The sequence below is a fragment of the Pelophylax lessonae genome (genome assembly GCF_965119305.1).
Source record: "Pelophylax lessonae genome assembly, chromosome: 3".
NCBI classification, from domain to species: Eukaryota; Metazoa; Chordata; class Amphibia; order Anura; family Ranidae; genus Pelophylax; species Pelophylax lessonae.
In genome coordinates, this window is record NC_138770.1 from 285,028,793 (window position 1) to 285,037,829 (window position 9,037).

General features: G+C 40.3%; 1 protein-coding gene across 1 annotated transcript in view; it reads left to right on the forward strand.

The window, feature by feature from the left end:
* LOC309551334 (anosmin-1-like) overlaps window positions 1–9,037 on the forward strand; it is a gene marked incomplete at its 5' end in the record, with an annotated part of 67,135 nt that overhangs the window by 17,001 nt on the left and 41,097 nt on the right. The window contains 3 exons of the mRNA XM_082251883.1: window positions 3,160–3,365; window positions 3,448–3,583; window positions 6,905–7,033. Coding sequence (XP_082108009.1) covers window positions 3,160–3,365; window positions 3,448–3,583; window positions 6,905–7,033 — 471 coding nt within the window. The remainder of the gene's footprint in view (window positions 1–3,159; window positions 3,366–3,447; window positions 3,584–6,904; window positions 7,034–9,037) is intronic.

Below are 9,037 nucleotides of genomic sequence, written 5' to 3' on the forward strand. Positions count from 1 at the left end.
CTTCATCCACCTGCTGACTTGTGTACAATTTAAAAAAAATGTTTAGGCATTTTGCCAAGGCACCCCTGGAGAAGCTTCAAGGCACGCCTGGGCACCCTGGTTGAAAAAGGCTGGTGTAAACAGAGCAGGACTGGTATTTGACTTAATAGGGGCAGAATGCAGACAGCGGCACTGCTTCAGTGTGGACATTTCTGCACCCCCACCCCTACCACAACAGGTAGCATGCTCTGCTGGAGGCAGCTGCCACTATTTGCCTATGGGTCACTCTGGCCCTGCCACTGCCTCTCCTGTACACAACATCCCTGTACCACTGCCTCTCTCCTCATATCATCTAAATTTCTTGTGTTCTGATATCATGTGAGACAGAGCAGCATCACAGGGGGCTGAAATGATCAGGTGGCTCTATAGCCCCGCAAAATACTTTTGATAATTATAGAAAAGCCAGCTTTTATATGATGTTGGGCCTGCCTCAAACTTGCCAGGGGCACCTTGTGGTTAGTCCAACTCTGCAGATACCTATATTGGAGCCCAGTCTTATTGGTATTTTGCCATGTGACAAATTCCCCTAAATAATTTAGTATCACTGCTAACCCAGCATTCCTTGGATAATTTTAAAGTATACCTAAAGGGAAAAATTTTTTTCCATTTTGGATAGAGTGGAGAGGGATTAGAACTCCTGTCAGTTTTTATTGCTGTCTGTGCCCCTCCCATATGGAAGAAAAATATATTTCCAATATATTTAGGGAAAAAAATTTAGAAATATATTGAATATGGCCAAAATTGTAGCATTTCAAATATATTTCCAATATATTTAGGGAAAAATGTTTAGAAATATATTGAATATAGCCAAAATTGTAGCATTTCAAATATATTTCTAATATATTTGGGGGAAAATAATGAATTTTTTTAAAATATATTTTAAATATATTTTTCTTCCATGTGGGCTATTAGGGTGATAGAGGGGAAATCTTCCCATGGTAACACTAGTTCTGATGACCTGGGGATCCCGAAGGGATTATCTTCATTTTCAGGGATTTCCTTTCACTTTCTGCTTGGCTATGGGACAGGATGTGAGGGGGAAATCACTGCAATCAGACGCATTTTTATTTTAATGCATTCTATGCATTGAGATAAAAAACCTTCTGTGTGCAGCAGCCTCCCTCGGCCCTCCTACTTACCTGAGCCCCGTCTTGATCCAGCAATGTTGCAGGAGAGACTCAGCTGCCCAGGAATCTCCTCCTCATTGGCTGAGACAGCAATGCGGTGCCATTGGCTCCCACTGCTGTCAATCAAATTCAGTGAGCCAATGAGGAAAGAGGGGGGTGGGGCAGGGCAGAACCGTGGCTCTGTGTCTGGATGGACACACAGAGCAGCAACCTGCCTCAGGTGCCCTCATAGCAAGCTGCTTGCTGTGGGGGCACTCAGTAGAGGGAGGGGCCAGGAGCATCGGCGAGGGACCTGAGAGGAGAAGGATTGGAGCTGCTCTGTGCAAAACTACTGCACAGAGTAAGTAATTATAACATGTTTGCATTTTTTAAATGAAAAAAAAGATGAGACTTTAGGATCACTTTACCTAACCATTTGCTAGTATAGTAAATCTGCAATTTGTGCCACAACAGAATTACAAACTAATAATTTGATCATTATCTAAATCATGTTGCTCTGTGTCAACTGTTTTCTCTTTGCAATGCACTATTTAAATGGTTTATATTCATACAGCTATCATACAGTGTATTCCAAAAGATCTGCAGTTTGTTTTTTATAGTAAGAGTTTGCTTGCCCAGTGCTTCTTTTTGCTGCCACTACTTACATAATATTTCTATGGTAAAATTAGTTCTTTTGTTAGCTGTTGTTTGTATTTTAACATTTTCTTATGCAGAAGTAACATACAGGCTTTATTCTTGAGACAGCTGAATGCTGCTCTGCATGCGTGTGCCAGTGTTTCTAACTGGGGACCTTGTAGAAAACAGATAGTGGTGGAACATATAGACTACATATGTACCATTGGGCACAAATTCTCTATAAAAAAAAGAATTATCCAGCTATGTGCAGATGGATAATTCAAACTGAGTATTAAGTTCCAAAATGTAAATGGTAATAATATCAGGGACTGTCTGTAGTTATAAATAATATGGAACCAGCATCCTGTACAGTGCACAAGGCAACCTGAAATCTTCATGCTGTGTAGCTTCAGGTAGGGGCTCCTGGAGATACTATCCTCAGAACAAACCACATAGCTAAGAACCTTTGTTTTTTTGGTGCCTGTTAGGGACTTGCACTTGTCTAACATGTTCATATGATAGGTTATCAAAGGCCAAATCCACCCAAAACTAATTTTTCAATATTACACAGTTGTTATTAAGTTATATCGCTTATTGACTCCATATATCTGCTCTAGAATCTAGAGGCCATTAATTATCCAGATTTCCCAAGTCCGACTAAATACTACTGCTATTGGCAGGCAGTTGGATCACACTTTTCCAATTAGATTTACATAATGCAGTATATAGAAATAACTAAAAAGTCCCAGGTGAGAAATAGATACACTTTCACTTTGGACTTTTGGAAGGAAGGAAGTAGAGCTTTAAACTATTATAGGGAAATCTAGGTCTGCAACAGTTAAGCCTCGTACACACGCAACGAATTTCCGCCGACCGGTCGTCCATCTTTTGTCCAGAGTGGTGTCTGTTGGTTGGAATGTGCTCTAGACTGCACACGAATTTTCCCGCACGACAGAATTCTACTTCAGAAGTGATGTCATCTGTTGGATTGCTTTCTTTGTGTTCTTTCATCTCTGAGCATGCCTAGTCTTGCTCATAAGATTTTTTCCCCATCGAAATCTGTACTAATGAGACGAAAATCGGACGTGTTTTGACGGTTGACAAAAATTATATAGCCTGCACACCAGGATTTTTTTGGCCGAAAAGTCGGAGTCGGTTGTCGGAAGCATCATACTAAAAAGCCAAAAATCGGCAGATCGGTCGTCGGACGAAAATTCCCGGCCGAATTTCGACTCGTGTGTACGGGCCTTTATATGTATTTGGTCTTTAACCAATAACCATTTTATGATACTTATGTGTTTGGGTAGTACCTTTATCTTCTGCTATGTATTAAAATGTTGATAATTGAACAGTATTTTGAAATAATTATTTTGTACAGATCCATTGCCACCAGCTGCTCCTACTGGTCTCAGACATAGTAACCTAACAACTGTCCATGATGGTACCCTAACTGTCCGTATTACTTGGGCTGCACCACAGGATCAAGACCTAAAAATTCACCATTACAGAATATCCTGGAGCAGTAAGACCAATAGAGATCATCACTCTGGGAGAAAAAAAGACAGCTGGAGGCTAACAGATGGGGTGTGTAGTATTGAAAGCTATGGAATTTCAGCCTCCCTTCATATTTCACTGTTCAGTTAATCTGTGTTTTATGTTATTCCAGGAAAACACTGAGTTCACATTAGAAAATTTACAGCCTGATACTGAGTATTTAGTAAAAATACAAGCAGTCACGTTTTGGGGTCAGAAACGACTGAAGAGTTCAAAGTCACAGCTTATTATTAGAACAACATTGAAAGGTAGGGTATTGATGGTGACTTACCTAGCACTAATACTAACCAGTCCAGGGTACATTAATAAAATATACCTAACTGCATGCACATAACTTGGGTGCCTTACAGTTGACCTATGGTGCATTTCAAAATATTTACAGTGGGTATAGAAAAGAATCACCCCCTCCCCTTTAAAATAATCACATTTTGTTTTTTGTGGAGCCTAAAATGAAGGCAGACATTGTTTTTATAACATCCATGTGAAAGATACAACAACATGTCAGAAAAAATAAAAAACATTCAAAAACATAATCACTGAGTTGGAAAAATATCACCCCTCTTAGAAAGGACTTGCAAACTCAATCAGGTATAGCTAATCACCTTCTCAATGGAACACAAAGCCATTTGACTTTCAACTGTGATCAGCAGTGGTCATTTTTGATTAGCTCAGCATGAAAAGAGCTTTTCTGGAGGATTTCAGTCCTAGGTAGTACAGTCCTGAAGCAAACAATCAACTATGGGTGGCAAGGCACTGTCTACGGGATAAAGTTGTGGACAGGCATAAGTCAGAAGATGGATACAATAAAATATCAAATGCTTTATTAATGTCTAAAAGCACAGTGAAATCTATTATTAAGAAATGGAAGGTATTTGGTACAACATAGACCTTCTCTGGATCAGGACATCACTCCAAAATGGATGAAAGAGCCAGTAGATAACTGGTCAGAGAGGCTACCAAGAGGCCTACAGCAATTCTGAAGCAGTTGCAAGAATTTTTGATAAAGAGTGTGCAAGTGACAATATCGCAAATTCTCCACAAAGGTGGCTTGTATGGGAGGGTTGCAAGAAAAAAGCCAATTCTCAACAAAGGCCACATGCAGTCATGACTGAGCTTTGCCAAAACGCACCTTGAAAATTCAGAGGGCACATGGAAAAAGGTGTTATGGTGAGATGAGACTAAAATTGAATTATTAGGCATAAACACAAAACGATATGTCTGGCATGTCCAATACAGCTCACTATCCAAATAACACCATTCCTACAGTAAGGCATGGAGGAGGTAATATCCTGTTATGGGGGTGTTTCTCTGTAGCAGGGACTGAAGCACCTGTCAGAACAGTAGGAAAAACTGATGGGGCAAAATACCATCAAAATATTGAGAAAGATCTGCTGCCCTCTGCCAGAAACTTGTCAATGGGAAGAAGGTTTACCTTCTAACATGACAATGACTCAGAGCACACAGTCAAAAAGAGCACACAGTTGTTGAAGGAGAAAAAGGTGAATGTCCTTTCATGGCCTAGTCAAAGCCCAGACTTAAACCCCATTGAAAATCTGTGTAACCTGAGCAGTTCTGCAAAGAAGAGTGGGCAAATATTGGAAAGTCTTAATATGCAAAGTTAGTAGTCACCTATCCCAACAGACTAAAGGCTGTAAATAAAGCAAAAGGTGGTTTGCACAAAATACTGACACAAGAATGTGATCCTTTTTCCAACTCAATGATTCTGTTTTTTTAATTATTATTTTTTTCTGACTTGTTAGTGTTATATCTTTCACTTGGATGTTATATCCTGGAAGTGCCCTTTTTTATTTGCATACTGTAAAGTAAAGGCTTTGCACACAATATTTAATCATTTATAAAATTATTTTTTTAATTGAGAGTTTAAAGGGAAACTGTAATGGTTGACTACTCTGACTCATTTACTTGTATTTGTATAAATCTTAGCTTGAGCTATTGATCTCTGCAAAAAAAGAGGGAAAAATTAGGACCGCAGAGGGTTCCAGACTAAGTGCAGTAGTATGGGAATACATAAAGCATGTCTCCATGTCAGAACACCTGCTGTCTACGAGGTGCTTGGCCACTGTGAGGGCCACCAGAGATGGTGATCAACCACTGTGTGATGAACCAGGAGGTTCCGGGAACCATGCTGGAACACACAAGGATGCTGGACCAGATGTGACATCACCTCAATCCGAACCAGAAGCAGATAGGCATGGTAATGAGTTTCAAAGCTCTTAGGCTCCTTTCTCTTAATGGTTTGAGAAAGGAGTTGAAAACTTTGAAATGCGTTACCATGCCAATTAGCTTCTGTTCCGCCGGCGGTTATGTCACATCTAGTCCAGTGTCCCTGTGCGTTCTAGCATGGTTCCCAGGATTTGCTGGTTCATCACACAGTTAATGGTTATGGTTGTAGGCTTTCACCGAACAGACAGGGGGCCTTATCGAAGAAGGGGTTCTAACGTGAAGATATGCTTTACTTGATGCACCAAAAGTGAGTTGCCAGTTTTCTTTCCCCAGTAAGGTATTCCCATACTACTGCACTTAGCCTAGCACCCTCTGCTGTCCTTTTTTTTTCCTTTAGAGATCACTTCAGTCTCATGAGGATCAGCATTGGATGGGTGCAGAGTATTACCATCAGTTTATTGACCTATCTATAAGGACTATTTATATGGCCATATATAGCCATATGTTTGGACTAATTTACCATTTGTCAGTGTTAGTTACTCTTTTCGTCTATGTATGAGCAGGTAATCTCCACAGTGCGCCATTTGTTTGATTCTGTTTCTATACAACAGAGGTAGTCCTTGCAAAGCATTTGAAAATTAGGCTAAAGCTCCCCCTGCTACCTCAAAAACATGAATACAAAAATTATTATGCAACGTTTCATATAAACATAAAATATGTATTTTTAAATATTATTTTTAGCACTAACCATATGTAAATCATGACCAAACCACTAACCATTCTCTATAAAGAAATATATTTCAAATTGCTTAAACAAAAAGATAATTTCTCTTTAGGTCTCACACACTAGCCAATCGTTCAGTTGCCTGTTGTGAACATGACCAGTTATTGCTGACACTAACCTGCATGTATTATCCACTTCAACATATAAGGGTTTATTTACTAAAACTTGACAGTACAAAATCTGGTGCAGCAGAGAAAGCAATCAGCTTCCAAGTTTTTTTTTTTTTTTGTAGCTTGTAGCTTTCTAATTGAACAAGCTGAAGATAGAAGCGGATTGGCTACCATGGACAGCTGCACCAGATTTTGCACTTTCCCATTTTAGTAAATCAATCTCATTGTGTCTGCTGATTTTTTTATTCATATCATCTAGAGCTACGTTTATCCAACTGAAAATCGCATGAATAAAATCATTGCTGTTCAACTAGCAGACCCCAGAATATATATGAATGTGTACAACTTTATTGAGGAACTCAGGAATATTTACCTTGCTCACCTAAAACTCACATGTGACCTTTTATATGCAAAGATTGCACAGCACAAATAAGGTAATAAAAAAAAAAAAAGCAATAATATCACAATTTCTTTTTCTTTGCAATGAACAGATCCAAAAGTATCAAACTTTCATCCCATGGATGTCTGTAAACTATTTCACACTAGCTGCACTTTGCAAGCATCTCCAGTTTACCACAATAATCAGGTGCAGATAAAAGTATCATGGAAGCCAGTATCAGGTAATATCTCTCTTCTCCCTTCTTTTTAATTTACTGTGATGGAGCAGTTTGAAAAAATAAAATAAACTGTTATTACTGTTTAGATGTAGTAAAATATTCTATGATATAGATATGTATTGGTCATTATGGCACCTGAAATGTAGAACATTGTTTAACATTTTGTGATACCTCTATAGTCACCAAAAAGCCCATATGAGAAAAGAAATATGGAAGCTGTCATTTCTTTTATTTAAGGATGCTGGCCCAGGAACTGTTTTGAACTCCATATACCAGGAAGTGAAATAAGGATCAGAATGGCACCCAGCCTATATCTTTAAAAAAATAAGTCAGCAATGGAAGCTAATGTTTATATATATAGTAGGTTTACTTTAAGGTGTCTGTCACAAAATGAAGCTATTTTGCCTTCACTTAATTTAAGAAAATCCGGGGTTTAGACAGTGCATCTGTCCCCCCAGCGCCTCTACACTGAAAACAGAGTGATCAAACACAGCCGATCGCTCGGTTCTGATAGTTCCCCGAGCAGATCAGATCAGAAAAAGGATCTGTATACTATAAAAGTGACAGGGCAATGAAGGAGTTAACTGGGGGTGATAAGGGGGTTAAATCTTTATTGGGGGGGTGGCGGATACCCTAAACCTATTTGGGACAGAAACTAACTGTCGCTAACGCTAAATAAAGTCACAAGGCACACTATTACAGAAATCAGCAAAAACGCTATATACTATATATAGTCTGCAATGTGACAGGGGGTGTAGGCAGTGGTGGGATTCAAAAATTTTAGTAACTAGTTCCAACTACAAATTGGCCTAAAATGATGAAAAGATTTGATAGGGAATGTTATATAGCAGAAAGTAAAAAATGTTGTTTTTTTCCAGAATTGTGGCTCTTTTTATTTATTTTGTTTATAGCGCAAAAAAGTTAGTACATCAGTGAGTGGTGGTGGACACAGCAAACTCCCCCCTTCCCCTGTATGAAGAGAGAGAGAAAGGGAAAAAAGAAAGAGGGATGGAGAGAGAGAGGGAAAGAAAGAGGGATGGGGAGAGAGGGAGGGATGGAGAGAGAGGGGGGGGAGAAAGAAAGAGGGATGGAGAGAGAGAGAGGGATGGAGAGAGAGGGGGAAAGAAAGAGGATTGGAGAGAGAGGGGGGGGAGAAAGAGGGATGGAGAGAGAGAGAGGGAAATAAAGATGGATGGAGAGATAGATGGAGAAAGAGAGGGATGGAGAGAGAGAGAGGGATAGAGAGAGAGAGGGGGGAAAGAAAGAGGGATGGAGAGAGAGGGATGGAGAGAGAGAGAGGGGGAAAGAAAGAGGGATGGAGAGAGAGGGGGGGGAAAGAAAGAGGGATGGAGAGAAAGAGAGGGGGGGAAGAAAGAGGGATGGAGAGAGAGGGGGGAAGAAAGAGGGATGGAGAGAGAGGGATGGAGAGAGAGAGGGTGGAAGAAAGAGGGATGGAGAGAGAGGGAAAGAAAGAGGGATGGAGAAAGAGAGAGGGAAAGAAAGAGGGATAGAGAGAGAAGGAAAGAAAGAGGGATGGAGAGAGAAGGAAAGAAAGAGGGATGGAGAGAGAAGGAAAGAAAGAGGGATGGAGAGAGAGGGAAAGAAAGAGGGATGGAGAGAGAGGGAAAGAAAGAGGGATGGAGGGAGAGGGAAAGAAAGAGGGACGTAGAAAGAGGGATGGAGAGAGAGAGAAAGAGGGATGGAGATAGAGAGGAGGAAAGAAAGAGGGATGGAGAGAGAGAGAGAGGGGAAGAAAGAGGGATGGAGAAAGAGAGAGGGAAAGAAAGAGGGATAGAGAGAGAAGGAAAGAAAGAGGGATGGAGAGAGAAGGAAAGAAAGAGGGATGGAGAGAGAAGGAAAGAAAGAGGGATGGAGAGAGAAGGAAAGAAAGAGGGATGGAGAGAGGGGGAAAGAAAGAGGGATGGAGAGAGAGGGAAAGAAAGAGGGACGTAGAAAGAGGGATGGAGAGAGAGAGAGAGAAAGAGGGATGGAGATAGAGAGGGGGAA